Below are 21,073 nucleotides of genomic sequence, written 5' to 3'. Positions count from 1 at the left end.
TTTATGAATATATATATTTTTATTCATTACTCACTTTTTAATTATTTATTTTAATAAATAAATAATAAAATACAATTCTTTTTAAAAGGGTAATTTTGTTAATTAAAGCATTCTGATTCTCTTTCTTGGTTATATAAACAAGATAAAATGATTCTGATTCATTTTTCACTAAGTTTTAGTAAATAACATAATACAATAATGATTCCAATTTTTCTAGATTTTTTTCTCATTCTTCTATATTTTATTCCCATTCATTTCTCCCATTAATTTATTCCAATTCCGATTACTATTATAGATGCTGGAAGGTGATCTTTAACATTTTTTTTCTAATAATACCATCCAAACACATTTTAATTCTCATTGGCCACCGACAGTTCATTTCCCAGTGCTTTTGGAGTTTAGTGTGTTTAATGCACAAACGTTGAAAGGTGGGGACATAGACTAGTGTGGGGTCACTCGTAATCACTCACGAGACATACATTGACATCCTCACTTTCTTTAATCTTAACCAAGGTTATGGGCTATGGTTCGATGTTGCTAAGCTATGGATTCTTTCTTGGGATTATGAGTCGTCTAGTGAAAAAAGAAAAAAGAAAGACCTTACTTGCAACTTGTATTAAATGAATTTGAAACTAAGGTAAGGGCAATGTTAGAAGAGTAGTGGTAATTAATGGTTAGTTTAGATACTTCTTCTGAAACAATATTCTCATTGCTTCACCCTGCCCCTTTGTAAAAATTTGGGAAAAATGTCCATTGTGAATTGTGTAGCTTATAAATCACTCCACTCAAGTCATGGAGATCCACAAATTTGAAAAAAAGTCTAGTGAAGCGGTGGGGTAAAAACTTATTATGTAATGATCTATTCCACTCGTGGTATCTATGGATAAGGCATAATGGTCCAACCAAAACCGAACCTAAAGGAATGAAATGAATATAAAAAAAAAATTAAAAAAAAAAACCAGATAAAGATTCCTACACGTAATATTGGCAAAGCAGCCACGTGTAGAATCTCAATTAAAAATCAACAAGTGGAAGGGAGTATATTTAATATTTATTACGTTGTTGTCCCATTCTCACTGTTTGTCCAAGATGGTGATGGTGTACTATTATTATTATTTTTATATATTCTAGTTGTTTGAAAGCTGCCATTCAGGCACTCTTTTATCTTCAATTTTTTTTAATATTGATAATTATATGTTAGTATATTATTTTAAATGAAATGGAGCACAAAACATACTGGTAAACAATTAATGATAAAAATAAATAGATGATTGACTTGTAAAACTTAACTACTGCAAAAGAAAAAACTTGTAAAAAATATCTATTATGAATATTATTTAGTAATAATATCAATTTTGTTGAAGAAAATCATTTATATCGTACCCCCCCCACCCTGAAAGAAAAAAATTGACACTGCCCCATTATCACTCATTTGAGTTTTATTTTTGGATTAGAAAAACTGAGTAGGGCTCATCTATTGTCATACGTTAGTATGACATAAGCCCAAGTTTTTATTTTCTGTATCAACGGCCATTCAAAATTAGCAAATATATTTTTCAGAATAAGTACTTTTAGATATTATTACATATTTATCTACATCTATCCATACTCTATGTTGTAAGAAGGAAATAAAATTAATTTATTATTAAAATAATTTAGTAATTTCTAAATGAGTTTTTTTTTTTTAAATTTCTCAAAGATTTTTTTGTGAGCCTAATATCCTTTTCTCCACTTTTATTTCCTACCCCACTCATTTTTTCTTTCCTCTCACTTTTATTCTCTATTTCAATTACTTTCCCTCCCTAAGCATCACAATGTAAGTCGATTGCCCATTTCGAATTCACTTTTATATTTTTTCCTTTGAGGTGAACATAATTACATATTATTTAATTTACATCATTAATACAGAAAATGTGTTGTTACATAAAAAAAATGCACAAGATACACCAAAACTTAAATGAGAACATAAAAGACTTCCATTCAAAATTTAAATATCCACCAAAATAATTCTATTGAAACGTGGGTCCTCAGAATTCTCTAAAATACAAAATATTATCATAGACAAGAATTATATATAAAATAAATTACCATATACTATCTTATTGAGTTTTTAAATGGTTCATTACTAAAGAAGTCTGAAAGATATAATTCTGACCACGACAATAAATACCTTTGTTTGTTGTTGGAAGTTCAAGCCATTGGAATTATTGAAGGTCCCTTAATTCCCAGATCCAAAGACAGCCGCCAGTAACAAAAATTCTGACTTTCAAATATACCTTCAAAATTAATAATTTTTATATTATAAATTTGATAAGCAAAGGGGAATGTAACTTGTAAAGTGACAGGCATAAACTGGGGTCTTGTTTTAAGAACCATGCAGATTCCAGTGTGCCACCCTGCACTGCAGCCGAGCTTAACACAATGCTTCACCACAAACACCTCCAATCTGTGAACTCTGGCTTTGAAATCTCGTGAAGCCCTTTGACTACAATTTCTAAGCCCGTTGCTTACATCTCAAGTCAGCAACGAGATGGCGGATGTGTGGAGCATACCATTTCACTCTTTCCAAATGTTCAACAGAAACATCCCAACAAAGACCTGCAAACCAATAAGTTTAACACCATTTTGAGTTTAGAAAGGATATACCAAATCTAATTAGAGAGCTTATTCTAATTTGAGTCTCAAATTGATAAGTACCTTCAGATTTAGCTATCGCACTTATTGATTCCGCAACATGTTCTGCCCATGAACCTTCCTCTGTGTCTTTCACATTTCCATGAATGTGTAGTATTCCACCTTCATTCCTGTACTACCAAAGAGAGGCTCCATCAAAATGTGCGTGAGTGTAGAAATAAATGAGAACGTACTCAGTTATTGTACAAATGCCGAACTGAGTTTTTAGAAATATTAGTGGTAAATAGAAGTTTTAAGGCATTTCACATCGCAAATAACAGGATGAAATATCACCTTAGTGCCAGAACAGCAGTGACCCAACTACCCTCGCTTGTTGGAAGAAGACCAAGATTAACTTGGTCCGCCACTCCCTGTAAAGGGAAAAAAAATCAAGGTATAAGCATTAACAGCAGATGTCCTTTACCAACAGGTTGGCACAAGAGTTCACTTAAAAAAAAAAGTGCAATGAAGAAAATTTGAAAATGTTGTCGTATTAGTTTATGAAAACCAGTGAGCAACCATACCTTAGGTGCTGTAACCCTGTTGTCTCCCTCCAGTACAATACAGCGATCCGCAACAGAATTTAGTTGAAGGTTACGTTTAAGTGCCTCGATAGCATGGGGGTTCCACTCACATGCATAAACTAGTTTTGCCTTGGCCCTAATTCACTCAAACTTCATTAGTCAAGGTAATATCAATTAAAAAATCCAACAGAAGAAAGAGTTTAAGCATAGAAAAAGCTCAGGCAGCAAAATGTTTCTACGTTAAAGTTGGCATAAGTATTTGATTACTAACTTTTTCGCTATCAACTTACTCTAAGAACTTGATAGAAATTATAAGAAAATAACATAGATTTTACGTGGTTTAAGCTAGAAAAGAGATATTGCTATGAGTTTACAATGCTTAACTAGTCAAAGTTCTGAACCCTTTACAAGGAGATACCCCAGCCCTATTTATAGAGGCATGGGTCATTAATACTCTTAATGAACAATTAATACAACATTCCCCATTATTTGAGAAGTAAACTGCTAATTGATTATATAGGGATGCACTAACAAAAACCATGGGTCCGGGCGGATTGCACGAGACCCATTTGCAGAAATTTGCCTACCAACTTTATGGGGAACAGATCTCTTGTCCTCCTGAGACAGGCGCACCCACATAGCAGTGGTGTCCGCCCCATGGTGGGTTATAATCCTATCCAGAGCTCCTCGATGTCTGAGCTTCCTAGGGGTCACCTCCACCTCGAAACTTGCAGCGCTATATGTTTTGTCCAACGGCAGGGACCCAAGTTCGCCTCTTCCTTCGAAAGGCTGTGTCGGAGAGGCCTCTTCGCCGCCAGGGGGTTATCTTCCTTTACCACGAGAGCCTGACTACTCTCCGTCTATTTTCTTTTCTCGGAAAGTCTTCCTGCCTTTCTGGCCATCTCCAGTATCTCAGAGTCAAACGTGTAGAATGCCTGCTGGTGTAGTTGTTAAAGCTCCTCAGACATGTGAAACAAGAAACCCAACAGATAGCGTCATGACACGATAGGCCAAGGACAAGAACCCCTAAGACCATTACTCGGGAAGATAAGAAGGAGAGTTTCTAAGGGACTGTAGTGTCTTCGAGAGCGAAGGATGGTCGCAGGAGAACACCGCCGAAAATTATGAACATTGCCGGAATCTAGGAATTTTCTAGATTGCCGGAATCTGAGAATTTTCCTATCCAAAAATGCGAAAGGTTGCATACAGAGTGTAAGGGGCCATTTCGACCATTTCTAACATCAAAATGTGTCCAAGAATGCCTAAAAATGTCTAAAAGATGTCAAAATGACCTCTGAAGTGCAAAAAATTCAAAATCCTAGGCATGCGCCTATAACCCTCCACAGAATCCAAAAATGTGCTCAAATCCAAACAAGGAACAGAGAAGTAAAATTTACTCGAAATGAAATGCTTGCAAGTGTTGAAGTGAGTCCGGACTTTGAAAAACGGTTTGTTGTCTGTCCTCTGTGTATTCAACCAAAGGACACGTGGCATTCATCAGATGAGTAATTAAGCTTCTCGGGCGCTAGTGAGGTTTCGTACTATGATCCGGTCAGGCGCGAATGTCTCCAGGTGAGGCCACGCCTCGAGGTTCGTCCTCGAGGCGCAGATGTCTCAAGGCAAGGCCACGTTCCGTGACCCATCAACAAGGTGTGGATGTCTCCCAGTGAGGTCACACCACAAGGATCATTTAAATGGTCATCGCTCTCTTCATTTGCCAATCTCCCAGATCTAGGATTCTTGTCCTCGGACCCAGAGTAGCTGCCAGATGTTAGTTGCAACAGTTGTGGCCCACCAGATCATATGACAACTTTTGGTGAGCCTCGATTAGTAGTGTCGAGTTCGTACCCTCGACAATTGGCATTTCCCACAACATCGCCTAACATGGGCGAACGTGTGCCGTATCCTGACACGGTCAGATACTTGTTCCCCATAAAATTGGTAGGCAGCTTTCTGCAAGTGGGTCCCATGCAGTCCGCCTGGGCCCATGGTCTTTGTTAGTACATCCCTATATAATTAATTAGGAGTTTACTCCCTAAATAATAAAGAATGTTGTATTAATTGTTCATTAAGGGTATTAATGACTCGTACCTCTATAAATAGGGCTGGGGTATCTCCTTATAAAAGGTTTAGAACTTTAGCTAGTTAAGCATTGTAGACAGCCTGAGACTTCATTGAAGTTTGCTCAAACAAGCTTCAAACTCACTAATAGCAAAGACTCGTGGACTAGGACTATTTTATAGTCTAAACCACGTAAGATCTGTGTTATTTTCTTCTAGTTTCTATCAAGTTCTTATATTAGGTTGATAGCAATAAAGACAGTCAACAGTAATCATCATTCATAAGCAAAACCCACAAGGTGTACATGCCAAGACAATAGAGAGATGGCCCATAGAAATTGAAGATTCAGGCACAAGTAATACGAAGCCAAATAAATAAGATAATAACATACCCCACAAGAAATGGCAGGACAAAGTATCCAATTCCAGCAAACAAATCCACGACAACATTATTTCTGCAGTCCAGTTGTGCCATACGTCGCTTCTCAGAAAGATTGCCCCAAGAGAACATGCACTTGGTAGTGTCAAATGAATATATAATTCCATTTTCACGGTGATCCACCCAGCCACTATCCCCCACAAGAATCTCCAACCTACTGTCCCTTGTACCTGTTTGTGCAACCCGCCCCTACACCAGCAAATTCAAGACATGGCTTGTTAAGTAAACAAATTACAGCGATTCTTTTTGCATGAAAAACCTAAACCAAATTTTCTATAGCTCACTGGCCGAACTTGGTACTTTGATTCTATATTAATATTTCAGCTTATATGGGAAGAGAAGCAGGCCTGGGATAGGAACACACTTGCACTAGGACATACATTAGACCAGAGGGTCAGACCAAAATTTGTAAATAACAAACCTGACGAGCAAGGCGACGAGTATTAAGTGATTTGGCCACAGTAAGCCAGAGCTCCTCCTCTATAGATTCCCACAGTGGATTCTTGAAGGATGATATTGGAAGCACACTAATATCCCCAAGTCGTTCCCATCTTTGGAAAAATATAAGTAAAATAAAAAGACAAAAAGTATAGGTAGTCAGTAATATTACTTTCAAACGGGGGAAAAAAGATCACTAAAAATAATAATGCAAGACTGCCAGCAATAAACAGCAAGGAACTCATGATCAAATTTCCAACCGATGCATGGATGCTTAACGAGTAAATGGCTCACACAAGTATAAATGACAGGCCAAATACTATTAATTTTAAATTTAAAAAAACCTTGTAGGTAGCTCCTCGAGAAGTCTCATAGGAAGGTCTTTATCCTCTAATAGAGAGGCTACAGCTTCACTCATTATTTTCAATGGAGATTTGGCAGCTTTCCTAGCTTCAACAACCTTGTCTGCCAGCTTAGTAGCACCACATTCCTTCAGAATGTTCAAGGCCTTTGAAGAAGTGATATCCTTAGAAACTGCTTCAACTGTCTTAACTAGTGTAATTAAATGATCATTTTGTTCTTCAATTGAGTCTTGCAAAGAATGCGGCTTCTTGGGATATAAATTACAGAAATTCTCATTAACAGGAAAACAAATATGGATTCCATCTTCATGAGAGTAAGCTTTCCTTGCAAGATCTAACCATCCAAACTTCTTCAATATATCCTTTCCTGTTTTTGCATATTTCCGTTCTAGCTGTAGAACCCAGTATGGAGAAGCAAACGGCTGATCTCCGTCGTTAATGACAGACAATTCACCCTCAAAATCCATGCTAGGATCTTCCGTTCCAGTTAGAGTTTGCAAAATTCCATCTTGTTGATTGTGAAAATCTTTGTCTCGTTCTCTCTTTGCCACTTCATACCCATGCGAAATATGACTTCCTTCATTTTCAACTGATTTAAAATTATCCAAAGAAATCAAAGGAAGCAAGTTAATTTTCACTGGCTCACTAAACTTCGTTCCAAAAGCATAGCAAGCTGCCCCACCACCAACCATAACAAGATCATCACCAACAACGTTAGATGTGCTGCGCAGAAACAAATCTTTTCCAAATGAATCGAGCTTCACATGCCTCCACACATGGAAATGCAAATCAAGTATTGATAACTCCTCAAAATGTTGTCGAACTGGGCAACCGCCAATAACACCAATATAGCTTTTGTAAACAAACATTGAGTGGGAGAATCTTGCATGGGGATTTCTTCCTGCTGCCTCTTCCCTTTTCCATTGACATGTTTCTATATTAAAGCTGTATAGATCTCCAAGTGCTTTATCACCACTGTATCCAGCAAACATAAATAATTGAGATCCATATGCAACCATAGAGTGAGAATGTCGAGCACATGGCTGCTCCCCAGTGACCATTAATTCTCTCCACTGCATATTATCTGTATCAAGGACATGGAAGGATGAGGAGACCGCATCATTGTTAAGTCCGCCAAACACATATATCTCTCGGCCTACAACTGCAGCAGCATGCCGATGCCTGTGAAAATAAAATTGATAGGGACACAAAAGGGATCAAATTTAACCTGTTTTTAGATGATGCCACAAGGAGATCAGAAAAGTTAGACTTCCTTATAAAAGGTTAGAATGAGTAATAAGGCAGTGAAAAAAGAAATTATTAGCATGTGCATAATCACACAGCCATTTACATTGAGCCGATTGATTCTTTGTATGACACCAACGAGAAAAAGGTAACATCAAGAGAAACAGCTAAAAGAGGTGAAAGAGGAAAACTCAAGTACAAGAGTATAAATGAAAAAGAATGACAATTACCTGGAAGGAAAGATACAACCGGAGCATTCTAGAAGCTTCCATTCACTCTTAGTTGTGTTGAAGACCCAAACATCACTCAGAATGTTCTCTGGATCAGCCCTACCTCCAATAACAAACATGCTATCTCCAACTAAAGAAGACGTATGACTCAAGCGTGGAGAAGGGCCACTTTCAACATCAAAGGCTTTCAATGTGCCAGTGAATGAATCAAGTAGCAAACAACTGTTTCTTCGTCCATGTCTTCCCATGCCACCAAATCCACCGAACACCAGAATTCCATCATTGTTTGTGCTACCCAATTTACAAGCTGAGTGACCCCAAAGAAAAAGCTTTTCAACAGGTTCGCCAACAATCTCCATCTTAACAACGGAGAGACTAAAACTGGGGACGTGAACCGACCCTGCCAATGTTTCAAAGACTCAGACTTTGCTTTCGCATTAAAATGAAAGATGTCCTGCAATCAAATGCAGTATTAGTATGTAATAGTGTTACTCAAATTACCAAATAACACTTGATTATCACACTTCACATACGTAACGTTAATCCTCGTCAATCCATTTAGGAGCCAGTTCTTTAGTCCCATACTAGAATACAACACTCAAGCTAGACACAAATTTTAGTTCAACAAAGCATAGCTCAATAGAACCGAACAAAGAGTACAACATTTAACATAATCAAATTACCAGAATGGTTTACACCGTCTTCTTTTCCTTCCAACTGAACCTCTTCAGTTTTGTCATCACTACAGACAACCTCGCCATCATGTTCCGAACCGTTCGTACGCTCTACTCCATCGGTGTCCCCAACCCTTGATCCCACAAAACCATTTTTGCGCAATGTTAGTAGAAAGCCTTCGGCTCTCTTCCTGTTCGCCTCCATTTTCTCGTTTGCTATCCCAACAAGGTATTGAACGTAGTTAGGAGACACCATAAGCTTCTGGGTATTTCCCAATGGCAACTCTAAGCGAATTGAACACCGAATTGCTATTATCACCCGCTTACTAGCACTGGTAATGCCCGACTCTCTAAACCCAGAAGCTATTGCTAAGGAAACCAAAAACTGAGCCGAAGAAAGGTCCTTACACTCGATAGCGAGGATGAGGGGCTCGAACCTGAAGACGAGGTCAGATGGGGGATCGCTCGGAGTCGACTCGGAGCGAAAGAGAAGATTGAGAACTGAGTCAGGATCAGCCGGTTCGTGGGTTATGAAGAGCCATGATCCCCCAAAGGCTTTTTTCTTGAGCTTCGTTGTGGAGGGTGGCGGTTGGGAGAGGATAGAGATACGGCCGGAGCAGGAACTGGTAGTGAAGTATGAAGGGTGAGCGTTGATGGTGTTGATAAGGGGTACGATTGGTATATCCAACGTGCCCTTTGGTGATTTGTCTGTCTCCGTTGATTTCAGAGATTCTATCGTCGCCGCTTTCCGCCTTTCGAACTCCATTTTTCTCCCGTTTTCTTAGCTCTGTGTATTCTTCTCTCTTAAAACCCTCATAAATCTCAGTTCCAACAAAAACAAAATGAGAGAGGGTAGGATCGAGTTTTCCCCAGAAGCACTCCAATTTTATACAGGTGCATTAGAGAAACTTCAACTTCAATGGTGACTGCTGTGTCTCTCCAAATCATCCCAAAATATAATTTTTTATATTCTCTCTCATCCACATGACTCTTGGCAACTTTTTTCATAAAAATGGTTCAATACTAAGCCACCCCAAAAATTGTCAACTATGCATCACATATTATTATTTAATATATTATTTTGTAATTATAAATATTATCACACTAAAATTTTTACATCCATATATTAATATAAATAAATATTACATCAAATTTAAATTAGACGAAATTTAAAGGAGTTTATAAAATGACATAATCATAATTAATCAATCTAACATAATTAAAAAAATGCTAATTAAAATGATTTCCAAATTTTGACCATATGTGCTCTACCAAGTCCGCCTGAAGATTGCGATGAATGTTTCTATCACGAATTTCAACATTTCTTTGAAGCATTGTCGGGAAGTCAGAAATAGGTCCATGCAATACTTCAACCATTAGGGTGTCGGCGAGGCCGTCATCATAATTAAAATCAAACAAATTCTCATATGCATCTATTTCATCCTCGACAATAATGTTGTGCAATATGATGCATGCATACATAATATTTTTGAGAACATCTCTTTGCCAAAAACGTGCTGGTCGTCGTACAATAGAAAAACAAGATTGAAGTTGTAATGCCCCGAATTCTCCGATGTGTTTAACGGTGTGAATAGTAGGCCGGGAGGGCCATACTTGCTTAATTGTGTTAATAATTGATAAAATGCATGTATATGTTGATTATATTATGATATGATGTGAAATGCATGCATGTGAGTCCATATTCTTAATTACAGGGATGTGATGGTAATTTGGCCCGTTGAGGGTAAATTGTTTATTTGGATGCATGTTGGTGATATGTTTTAAGGCCACATTATAATGTGGATTTGTTCGAGTTATTCGGCATGAGACGATCTTTAAGTGTTAAAGTAGCGGTTTAGTCATAACGGGAATAAGTTCGAGGCTCGGGGTGAGTCTCGGGATGTTTTAATGATTAGAACATGAATTATTGGTGTTTGGGAATTTTGAGAATAGCGGGAATTGGGAAGCGTTAATTATGATTAACGATATAGGTTCGGAAGTACCAACTTTGCCCTTGGGAAGGCTTTAGAAACTTTTAAAGACCTAGGGGTATTTTAGTCATTTGGGTTTGGATATATGTGAAGTTTGGATGGCTGTAGAAACCGTACAGAACAGAGCAAAAACAGAGCAAGAATTACCCTTCCCGTACATCCATTTCTCTCTTTCTTCCTTTGAAGTTTTTGGTCCCAATTTGAAGATACAAGCTAGGAAATCAAAGTTTGGAAGTTGTAGACTCGGTTCATCTATTGAAAAGGACTTTAATTCCATTTGAGGTAAGAATTCATCCATGAAAAACAAGCCATACTCTGTTTTACTTTACAGTTTTCAGCTTATAGTTTTGGTGTGGATAGTTGGAATCAATGGGAGTTTTTGTGTAAGATTGATTGGGTTTTGATGAGGGTGTGATATAGATGAGGTTTAGGGGTTGAATTGGGTGTTTGGTGAGGTTTTGGATTGGTTTGGTTCCAAGAAAAATTGCAAAGAAGATGAACCAGAAAGTTTCTGGTCTGTTATTGGCGCAACAGCGCCACTTGGGGCGCAGCAGCGCTATTCAGGGCTCAGAGATGGGCTCTCTGACTTGGAAATAGGGCTGCAGCGCCATTTATTAGGGCTGCAGCGCCACTCACAGGGCTGCAGCCCCATCTGATGGGGCTGCATCGCTAGTCCATTTTTCAGCAAGCACATTTAAGGGCTCGGAATGATCCTTAAGGTTCGGGGTTTGGTTCCTTTTCCCCGTTTGAGTATTTTAAGCATCCCAAGAGTGGGGGATTGATCCCGGGAGTGTGGTTTTAGATTGTAAACCATTTATTAATTTATTTTATTAATGGATTATAATTGGTTATGATTAGGTAACCGCTAAGGAATCTAAAGGTTGATCGTTCTCAGGGTTGTTTTTCAAATTCATTCTCGCTCGAACCAGAGGTAAGAAAAATGCACCCCAAGTGTGACATGCATGGATATTCATGAGGCATGTTGGTTGTGTTAATATGGACTTGAATTGAATAAAGAATGTTTAGCATATGTTGCTCACTTGCGCATGGTACTGACTCATTAGTCAGATTTGGCAAAGGTGCTAGTATCAACTGTGAAGCTGTGACTTATTAGTCAGGTTCGGCAGTGGTATTGGGCACTGGTCACGTTGAGCTGGCTCATTAGTTAGGACGGCCTTAGCGTGTTAACGCAAGCCAACAAGATTAGATCTAATCAACGATCAGCATTGAATGACTCAAAGAGCATTAGTGCCAGTCCGACCCCGAGGGTCGATGAATGAAATAAGCGCTTGGAGGCTAGTGGCTTACCTAGCAGCCACTCTCCCACTTGAAACAGTGACATGCTTGATAGTCACTCAGTATGGTTTATTAGAACCTGTTGAAGGCTAGTGGCTTACCTAGCAGCCACTCTTCCATTTGAATTAGTGACATGCTAGTCAGTCACCCAGTATGGTTTATCAGAACCTGAAGTGATATTCACTCACTTGTTTGAAAGCTTTATGCTCAGTGTGATTATAATGATAATCATTTGATAATGTTTATGAAAAGTGTTATGTTTTCTTGCTGGGCTTTGGCTCATGGGTGCTATGTGGTGCAGGTAAAGGGAAAGAAAAGCTCACCTAGCCTTGAGTAGAGAGCTAATGTGGTGTTGTGTACATATGCGGCCGCTTGACCACCACGGTCAAGGAGTTCTCAGAGGAACTAGGGGGTTTACCCTATTTTTGCCGCTTAGGTCGGCGGGATTGTAAATTTAAAACAATAATGACCATTTTGTACTGAGAACTACTTGTAAATGTTTTGTTTAGCTCTGCAGAGCAGTTTGTAATGAAAATCTCCATTTCCTTTTTACTGGTTTTATACCTTAACCTGTTAATTACACGTAGAGCACGTTTTTGACCAAAGGACTCAGGTAACGAGTCAAATTTCCGGTCCACCGTTCACCGTAACTGTTCTGGGGCAACCAGGGCGTTACAGAAGTACTCCGAATGCTCGCTCAACATCTTTGCGTGCCGCTTCTTGGCATCGGGCAAATAATTTTCTTTTCTCTCCTTGAGGCAATTGGATAGTTTTAACAAATGTACCCCACTCTGGATAGATACCATCTACTAGATAATACCCCTTGTTGTATTGTGTGCCATTTATCGTAAACTCAACTGTCGGAGCTTGCCCTTGTAAGATATCAGTGAATATTGAGGATTGATTTAACACGTTGAGATCATTATTGGATCCTGGAACACCAAAAAATGCATGCCATATCCAAAGATCTTGTGACGTAACTGCTTCGAGCATGATTGTTGGTCTGCCGTGATCACCTCGCGTGAATTGACCTTTCCATGCAACTGGGCAATTTTTCCATTCCCAGTGCATACAATCAATGATTCCCAACATGCCTGGAAAACCACGCACCTCCCCCATTTGAAGTAAGCGATGAATGTCCCCAGCATTGGGCCGTCTTAAATATTCGGTCCCAAAAATATCATACACTCCTCGAACGAAATTGACTGGACATTCAATAGCGGTAGTGTTATCCCAAAAATTTGAAAAGAATGACGTGGCGGTGAAATGGACACGTGGCATGAGTTAGTAGGGTGATCTGGCTTGGTGATGGCCCAATACATCAGTTAAGGAATGAGACAGATAGTCAAGCCAAATACGCCCGATCGAAGAGAGTATTTAGACTGAGGGTTGCTTGGCTTAGACCTCAGTTTAAAGACCCATATAATTAAATTGGTGCCAAGTCCAAGAAAGTGAAGGGGAGGTATGAATTTTGGTTCAAGATATAAAAACAGTAGGTCCGATCGGACCTAAGCTTAGGGGACCTCTTGTTAAGCTTGGCTCGAATGAGTTCAAAAAGAATAAGGCTCAAGTTTTACTCAAAAGGGGAAAGCCACATAGTGGTCGATCGAACATACACATAGGAGGTACCTTCGACCATTCAGGTCAAGGATAAGTAGATGGTGGCTCAGACCACCTTGGTCCGAGGAGAGAAGCCTAATGCCCGATCGAGCATTTGGTTGAGCGAAGGGGTTCAAACCTAGTTGGCCCAAGGAGAAGGGTGTGTGCCCGATCGAACGTGGTCTTGTGGGTACCTTGGACTATTTTGATCCAAGGAGAGGTGGTGGCTCGGACCACCTAGGTCCGAAAAGAGAGGACCAAGGTCCGATCGGACCTTGGTTAAACAAAGGAAGCTTGGACCATTTAGGTCCAAGGGGCATTATGCCCGATCGCACAAGGCCTCCCCCGATCGCACAAGGCCTCCCCCGATCGCACATGACCTCCCCCGATCGCGCAAGACGCCTGCAGGAGCGCTTGGACCATGTTGGTCCGAGGATAAGCTAGGAAGAAAATGGCTCGGACCATCTTGGTCCGAGGTGCAAAGTGTAAGGTCATATTGGACCTTGATTGAAGGAGTCAAATAAGATGGTTTGAACCACCTTAAGCCAAAGAAGACAACCATTGTGTCCGATCGGACACAATGGAGAAGTATACCTCGAGTGTAGTTGGCCTTTGGTCCAAGGATAGCCATGCGTATGCCACCTTTGACCTACGTAAAGCTTGAAAGCTTGAAGAATAGTCAACATGCATGAGAAGCTACGTCAAACTGCCCGAAACTACTTCAGTGAGAATTGGTCCAAGCATCCGGGAATCACTCAATCCTCACTCGAAATTAGGGATCAGTTATATTTTGAACGTTTATTTTGTAATATAAATATTAGGTAAATAATAGAATATCCCTATCAAAAGGGGATATCAGTTGAGAACCCAGGTCTATAAATAGGGACTTGGGAGGATCGTAAAAGGACTTTTTGCAAAATTGAGAGTGAATCTGTATTCTAGAGAGAGAAAGTGTGTTGTTCTTGAGAAAAACCCATTTTTGTATTCTGGAGTATCTCACACTGAAGAAACTCAGTTGACAAGGTTCATCTGATCTTGAGTGTGAATATAGTAATAAAATCTTTAAGTGGATTAGGCTATTACCGATCATCGGGGCTGAACCACTATAAAAACCTTGTGTTATTTACTTCCGTTCATAAAAAACTGTCTGTTGTCGTTTATAATTCTCTTGAAGGTTGTCGTAGTTGACGTTCTCACGTCGTTGGCTAAATTCACAGTCAACAGGTAGTTTCACCAATTCGAACATACTCATCAATATAATCGGCAGGCGCTCCATATGCCAACATTCGCATAGCAGCGGTGCACTTCTGTAATGGCGAAAGCCCCTTTCTACCGACTGCATCAAACCTCGTATGGAAATACTCTGAATGATTTTCTAGAGCTTGCACTATGCGTAGGAATACATGTCTACGCATTCTAAATCTTCTTCGAAATTGATATTTTGTATACACTGGTTCATCAAAAAAGTAGTCATCGAACAAACGTTGGTGTCCTTCTACATGACCTCTATCAATGTAGGCTATCTTTCTTCCTTGTCTTGTTGAGCTACCCCCATCCATGAGTGCTTTGAAATATTGATCATCATGATCGTTAGTTCACTCTGCAATTATGATATCCTCTAGACTCATATTGTCGTATGGATTCGGAGAATTTGGCGGATCCATTGTTGAACTTAGAGTATATGATATTTGGGAATGAAAGATGAATGAAAGAGTAAAATGAATGATTGAATAAAGAGTTGAGTAAAAAGAATATTGAAATTTGGTATTTATAGACATGGTAGCCGTTGAAATATAGCCGTTAAAATATAGCCGTTAAAATGTAGCCGTTAAAATATAGCCGTTGAAATGTAGCCGTTGAAAAATAACCGTTGAAATGTAGCCGTTGAAATGTAGTCGTTGAAATGTAGCCGTTAAAATATAGCCGTTGAAATATAGTCATTAAAATGTAGCCGTTGAAATGTAGCCGTTAAAATATAGCCGTTAACATAAAGGATAATTTATTTAAATAAAATAAAATACATAATAATGCGGTTGATAAAAATACATAGCAATTACAACTTCAGGATATTATTCTTAATATAAGTACACAAGTTTTCATGATCTTTCTTTTGTTCAGGAGTCATATACGACGTGTCCATGATGAGATAATCCATGTATTTTGTCATCCTATTATCTTCTGCCTCTTTCTCCTTTATCGTCGCCTCTTTCTCCTTTATTGCCACCAATTTCTCCAATGCAGATGCTTTCCGTTCACTAATCTCTATAAATCTAGCATGTGTGTCTTTTTTTTTCCTTCCCTTTTCTCTTTGCTGCCTTTTGGCCAGTAGGGCGCACTTCACGTACTTCATCATCACTGATGTCTGCATTGGAAGAAGAAGTAAATGCCCCTGTATCTGACACCTTTGTTCTCTTACCACCTTTTGGTTGGTACATTGTATTCCATTTCGGCTCATCCTTTAGCAATCTCCAACAGTCCACAAGCAGAAAATTTGAGTTGTTATTTTCAGATTTGTACAATTGATGTGCATTCTCAAGAATTTGCTCATCAGACCAACCACTGTGATGTGCTTGTTGTACTCGTTTATAACACTCATTGAAACACGCCACCTTTTGATTCATCTTGTTCCAATGATCTTTGCATTGCCTTCCAGTTCTTGCTTGCTCGCCTTTTTGGTTGGTGTTGTAGTATTCTGCAATCCGAGCCCAGAAATGTGTAGAAGTTTGGTCATTCCCCACAATGGCATCCTTAGATGTATTAAGCCATCCACTTATCAGAAGTATAGTGGCTTCCTTGCTCCATTTGACTTTACATTTATGCCTTGATTCATCTTCGTTGTGTAGAATTACATTTTCCAACCCTTCAACACTATATTCAGGTTGGGTTTCAGAGACAGATGTCGATGATGTTTCACGATTCAAATCAATACTAGACTTTTCCATATTTGGCCTATAATTTCTTGAAACCATTTCTGGTTGGTGTAGGGAAGGCATATGAAATGCATATGGTAGTGAATTTGTTGGTGTGAAGAATGGAGCTTGTTGGGGTGTCTCAACAGAGCCAAAATTTTGGTAAGGGTAAGAGGACATGGGATAATTTTGAGAATTTGGAAAACTTTGGTTAAATTGGTAATATTGAAAATTTGGATTTTGAGGATTAGTAGAAGGAGTATTTTGAAAATTTTGATTGAAATGAGAATATTGAAAATTTGGATTTTGGGGATTGGTATGTGGAAAAAATGATGAATTTTGAAAATTTAGATTTTGAGAGTTGGTATTTGGAGAATTTGGAAAATTTTGAGAATTTTGGGAATCTATTGGTAAAAAAATAAATTTTGTGATATTGATAATTTGGAAGAAAAATATATGAAATGGTGTGAAAATTGAATGAAATAGATGAGTATTTATAGAAGAAATTTTTTTAATATATTACCGTTTTTTACACCAACGGTAACATTTTCCTATATATAATATATATGTATAATTAAAAAATAAAAATAAAATAAAGATAGCACCGTTGCCTCTGTGAGTCAGCGGCTCCTTCATAATTGAAAAGCCATTTTCCATTCCAATAGTAAGCCATCAACATATTCGGTAGCCTATCAGAGAACTATTTAGGAGACCACGAGCGTTGGAGATAGACTTATATTCACACTTCAAAAATTTATAATTACATTCTATTTTTTTAAAATCTGAATTCCTTTTCTAAAATTTAACTTATAATTTACAAGTTCACCCCACTTATTAGCCAATCTCTAATTAACTTTTTAACTAAAAAAATAATTAAAAATTAAGCATTTAAACCCTAAAATTTATTCATCCAATAATATAATATTTCATCAATGAAGAATCATCTGATGCCAAAATAAATTTATAATATTTTTTTAATTATTTTATTAAATCTGAATAATTTTTGTGTATTCTTTTTCTTTATGTTTTAACCATTTTATTTTTATTATAGTTGGTGTGTCTTTCATATAACTTACATGATTAAATTTGAATAAAACTAGCAGCAAAAAACAACTCAGCATCAAAACCAATCCAATAAGCCATAATTCGAGAAGAAGAACGTGATTTATTATGTTATGTGGGAAGGGACCTCATATATTAATATAATTGGGCTGTACTCCTTTTTAAATAAGAACCCATTTAGAAAATAAAAAGGGATGTTTTTATAAAAATTAATATTTTAATAGATAAAATAAGGAAAATTTAATAATGGGGTGTAATTATAAATTATTGGGATGTAAATATAATCTCTTTATTTATTTTTATATAAAGGGATTTGAATTCTTAAAACCCATTTTAAATTTTTTTATTATTAGTTATATGGAAATTTCTATATGTGGCATCACTTTTGCATTATTTTTGCTCTTAAGTGTAGGAACTTCTATGTGTTTCCACGCATGTAAAATTATAACTCAAAGCACACTTCTTATTAGTTTTTCTTTTAAATTGTAAATAATTTATTGTGCCGAAAATAAGATTAAAACTGTTAATTATATACATGTTTTTTCACATGCATGTAAAACAAAATGTTTATAACATGTTTTTAGCACCGTAAAATATTAAAAAATATTTGAAAATTAATAGGATGTATCTTATAACTACAACATATTTATGTACATCTTCATATACAAAATTTTGAGCTATAATTTCTTTGCATCCATACATGCTGATATGATAAGGACAAAAGTAGCATTCCTACCATAAAAATGCCCATTATTTATAATCAAGATTATACCAAGTATTTTGTTGTTCCTCTTATTTAATTAATACTAATTTAATATTTTGTTGTTTGTCTTAATACTACTTTAGTAACGCGTTATTTTAATTGAAATATATTCATACTTGCGGAATGACTTTAAAAGAACGTGCTCCCATACTAAAATATGAACTTGAGTTATACTAGAATGTAATTTGGTACATTTTTTAGATAAGCTTTTCCGTACAATAAAGTTTTTATTGAAAAAATTGTATAATAAAAATATTTATTGAACAGTCATAAAGCAACATATTAGATAATTTAGGCAAGAGCTACGTCGAAAAGATAAAACTGGTACAACTCAGTGTTTAACTTTTTGAAAAAACTCTATAATAAATTTATTTATTTATCTAAATATATTTATTTATTTATTATATATTAATCAAAATAAAATTAGTTAAAATAAATTAATGTAATAATAACATAAAAAATATTTAAATCTTAAATTTTTTTCTTCTCAAGAAAAAAAAAAACTTTATTGAATCAAAACAACTTGCAAACAAAAGCTCACAACGAGCTACAAAAAAACAGATTACAAATTGCTAATAAAATCAAACATAGCCTTCTCTTTTTTCAAAAGAAGCTTCCTAGCAAGGCTAATCATTCTAGCATTCAAATAAGCTTTAATAAAATGATCAACTATTTGAACAAAAAAAAAACGAGACAATACAAATTACAAGAATTACGATTCAGCCAAATAAAGTAAACTGAAGCAGCAAGAGCAGCTGCAGCAATTCTTTGCAACAACCATTTGGGTCTCTTATCCATCCAAGTGTGCCAATCAAAGTACTTAGTAGGTCAAATGGCAGCTCCAAGCCAATCTCTGACCCAGTTCAGAACTTTTTGAGAATAAACACGCTCAAAAAATAAGTGGCATGAGTCTCCAACTCAATCTCACAAACATAGCACATGTTAGAGTCAATTCTAACATGACAATGCACTAAATTGTCCCGAGTAAACAGATGATCTTGGACAAATTGCCACAAAATAAATGTGTTTCGAAATAGAAAGATTACACCAAACAACATTAGCAAAGCTAACATTTTCTTGCTGCAACAAATAGTTATAAAGAAAACCCAAATTGAGTTTCCATTTAGTAACCGAAGCCTCCAAATCAGCTAAAGACAAATAAGATATCAGATTAACCAACTTCCTCCAATACTTGCTCACATCAATCTTTAAATTGTACTCCCAAAAATTATGTCCTTTGAGGTAAAGATCATCTATCCACTTAACCCAAAGCAAGTCTTGATTTATTTTGTTCTAGAAATATTTTTATATTTATTATATATTCTTAAATATTTTTTAATTTAGTAATTTTATATTAACAAACCACATTAATATAGAATATTTTTAAATGTCTAATATAGATTTTATTATACACTATAGTATTATTTTTGCATCTCATAATACTTTTAAATTATAATTTATCATACACTTACTAATTATAATATACATACAATTATATGTATATATTACATAATATAACATTTTTGTTGATGATCATTTTATTAGTATTTTATCAAAAATATATTTGAATTTAACATCAATCTTAACATGTTGAAATAGATATAGTATTTATATTGAAATTTATTTTAATAAAATAAAATAAATATAACATATATTTTGATATTTTAATATTTAATAACACTTTAATCGAATAGTTTAATAAACACCCTACTACAGCCTTTTCAACTTAAAGCACTTTAAAATCTATAATTTAACAAACTATCATATCAGTAATTTTTTTTTCACAGCACAACTGTACCAAATTAACCATAATTTTAACTTTTACATAAATTATTTAATAAGCTATTTTTTGTCAAACTCTTTTATTGGAAATCTTTGTAAGTTATAGATTTTCAAAGAGATTTACTACTTGTTTTTAGTTTATATTGAGTTTGTAACTTGGATTTACTAATTACATAGTTGAAACTTGAGAGTAATATTAAGATTGTGGTTAATTTAGTTCTTTAGCATCACGTGATTGCTTCTTAATGGGGTTTGTAATGCCCCAAATTTCCTAATGAGGTTTAGGACCTTGATTAGGAGGCCGGGTGTAATGACCCAACTACTCTAGACTTTTGGACCATTAACGAAACTACACATACTAATCTTTAATAAAACTTACATTGTGAAAATACCATAACTTTATTAGGAAACTTGTAAAAATAAGAGTTACTTACATAAAATATCAAGTAGGATATGGGATCCCATTGTTTTAAAAACAAAACATAACATTATTTAGAATAAAACGGGATTACATAACAAATGCGGAAAATACATGTAAAAACCATAAAGACAAAACTGCATCCTCGAATCGAATAACGCTCGGCTCTTGAATCCATTCCGCCTCAATACACATTCTCCAAGCTTCCAAGAACCTTTCCGCCACTAAGACCTATTTTCCTGCACATATAAACAAAAAGGAATGAGCCTAATGCCCAGCAAGGAAAAATCTAACACATAGTTCATATACATAAATTTCATAAGAAACATAAAAACATAACATAATACTTATATCATACACATACTATAATGGCCATTATTACTTGGGGTCCCATAGGCTAAACAAGTCATATGCCCATGCGATTAGTGGGGTCCTACTAGCTAAGCAGGTCATATGCCCATAATCTATTTGGGGTCTTGTTAGTCATATGGGTCATATGCCCAAGCCCACAAACATACATATCATAACACTTATCATAACATAAGAAACATAAGATAACATATAAAACATATAACACATGAATTTCTATCCTATTTTCCTTACCAAAA

At 36.3% G+C, this 21,073-nt stretch overlaps 3 protein-coding genes across 4 annotated transcripts; all 3 read right to left on the bottom strand.

Moving 5' to 3' along the window:
* Window positions 1-1,953: 1,953 nt before the first annotated feature.
* On the bottom strand, window positions 1,954-9,524 carry LOC133795025 (tRNA wybutosine-synthesizing protein 2/3/4). Of its 2 annotated transcripts, XR_009875338.1 has the most exons (10): window positions 8,655-9,524; window positions 7,972-8,371; window positions 6,479-7,678; window positions 6,118-6,247; window positions 5,650-5,885; window positions 3,198-3,333; window positions 2,968-3,044; window positions 2,698-2,804; window positions 2,374-2,598; window positions 1,954-2,276 (listed from the first exon to the last, which is right to left on the bottom strand). XR_009875338.1 is itself a non-coding variant. In XM_062232480.1 (9 exons), the coding sequence occupies exons 1-9, from the start codon at window positions 9,409-9,411 to the stop codon at window positions 2,495-2,497; spliced, it is 3,147 nt and encodes a 1,048-aa protein (XP_062088464.1). In that variant the 5' UTR covers window positions 9,412-9,524; the 3' UTR covers window positions 1,954-2,494. The 2 variants fall into 2 exon arrangements, 1 of the variants encoding a protein (XP_062088464.1); XM_062232480.1 differs by having other exon boundaries at window positions 1,954-2,598.
* Window positions 9,525-12,604: 3,080 nt separating this feature from the next.
* Window positions 12,605-15,090, bottom strand: LOC133795105 (uncharacterized). The gene is made up of 3 exons (XM_062232554.1): window positions 14,754-15,090; window positions 13,027-13,119; window positions 12,605-12,963 (listed from the first exon to the last, which is right to left on the bottom strand). The coding sequence occupies exons 1-3, from the start codon at window positions 15,088-15,090 to the stop codon at window positions 12,605-12,607; spliced, it is 789 nt and encodes a 262-aa protein (XP_062088538.1).
* Window positions 15,091-15,801: 711 nt separating this feature from the next.
* LOC133795103 (glutathione S-transferase T3-like) lies at window positions 15,802-16,500 on the bottom strand. Its single transcript, XM_062232553.1, has one exon. The coding sequence runs from the start codon at window positions 16,498-16,500 to the stop codon at window positions 15,802-15,804; it is 699 nt and encodes a 232-aa protein (XP_062088537.1).
* Window positions 16,501-21,073: the final 4,573 nt, after the last annotated feature.

This window comes from Humulus lupulus, chromosome 8 (assembly GCF_963169125.1).
Source record: "Humulus lupulus chromosome 8, drHumLupu1.1, whole genome shotgun sequence".
NCBI lineage: Eukaryota > Viridiplantae > Streptophyta > Magnoliopsida > Rosales > Cannabaceae > Humulus > Humulus lupulus.
Note: the sequence above shows the minus strand (reverse complement) of the source record. Positions and strands in the feature narration are given on the sequence as shown.

What these genes read in the sequence shown, in the direction of transcription:
- LOC133795025 (XM_062232480.1), bottom strand. Translation starts at nt 9,411, where the DNA reads ATGGAGTTCGAAAGGCGGAAAGCGGCGACGATAGAATCTCTGAAATCA. An exon ending in CTCGAGGAGCTACCTACAAG is followed by an intron (nt 6,248 to 6,478) that starts GTTTTTTTAAAT and finishes ATTTTTCCAAAG; the next exon opens with ATGGGAACGACTTGGGGATA. An exon ending in ACTGCTGTTCTGGCACTAAG is followed by an intron (nt 2,805 to 2,967) that starts GTGATATTTCAT and finishes TTGGTAGTACAG; the next exon opens with GAATGAAGGTGGAATACTAC.
- LOC133795103 (XM_062232553.1), bottom strand. Translation starts at nt 16,500, where the DNA reads ATGGTTTCAAGAAATTATAGGCCAAATATGGAAAAGTCTAGTATTGAT.
- LOC133795105 (XM_062232554.1), bottom strand. Translation starts at nt 15,090, where the DNA reads ATGGATGGGGGTAGCTCAACAAGACAAGGAAGAAAGATAGCCTACATT. An exon ending in TCGAATTGGTGAAACTACCT is followed by an intron (nt 13,120 to 14,753) that starts GTTGACTGTGAA and finishes TCGTTCGAGGAG; the next exon opens with TGTATGATATTTTTGGGACC. An exon ending in GGAGGTGCGTGGTTTTCCAG is followed by an intron (nt 12,964 to 13,026) that starts GCATGTTGGGAA and finishes TTGCATGGAAAG; the next exon opens with GTCAATTCACGCGAGGTGAT.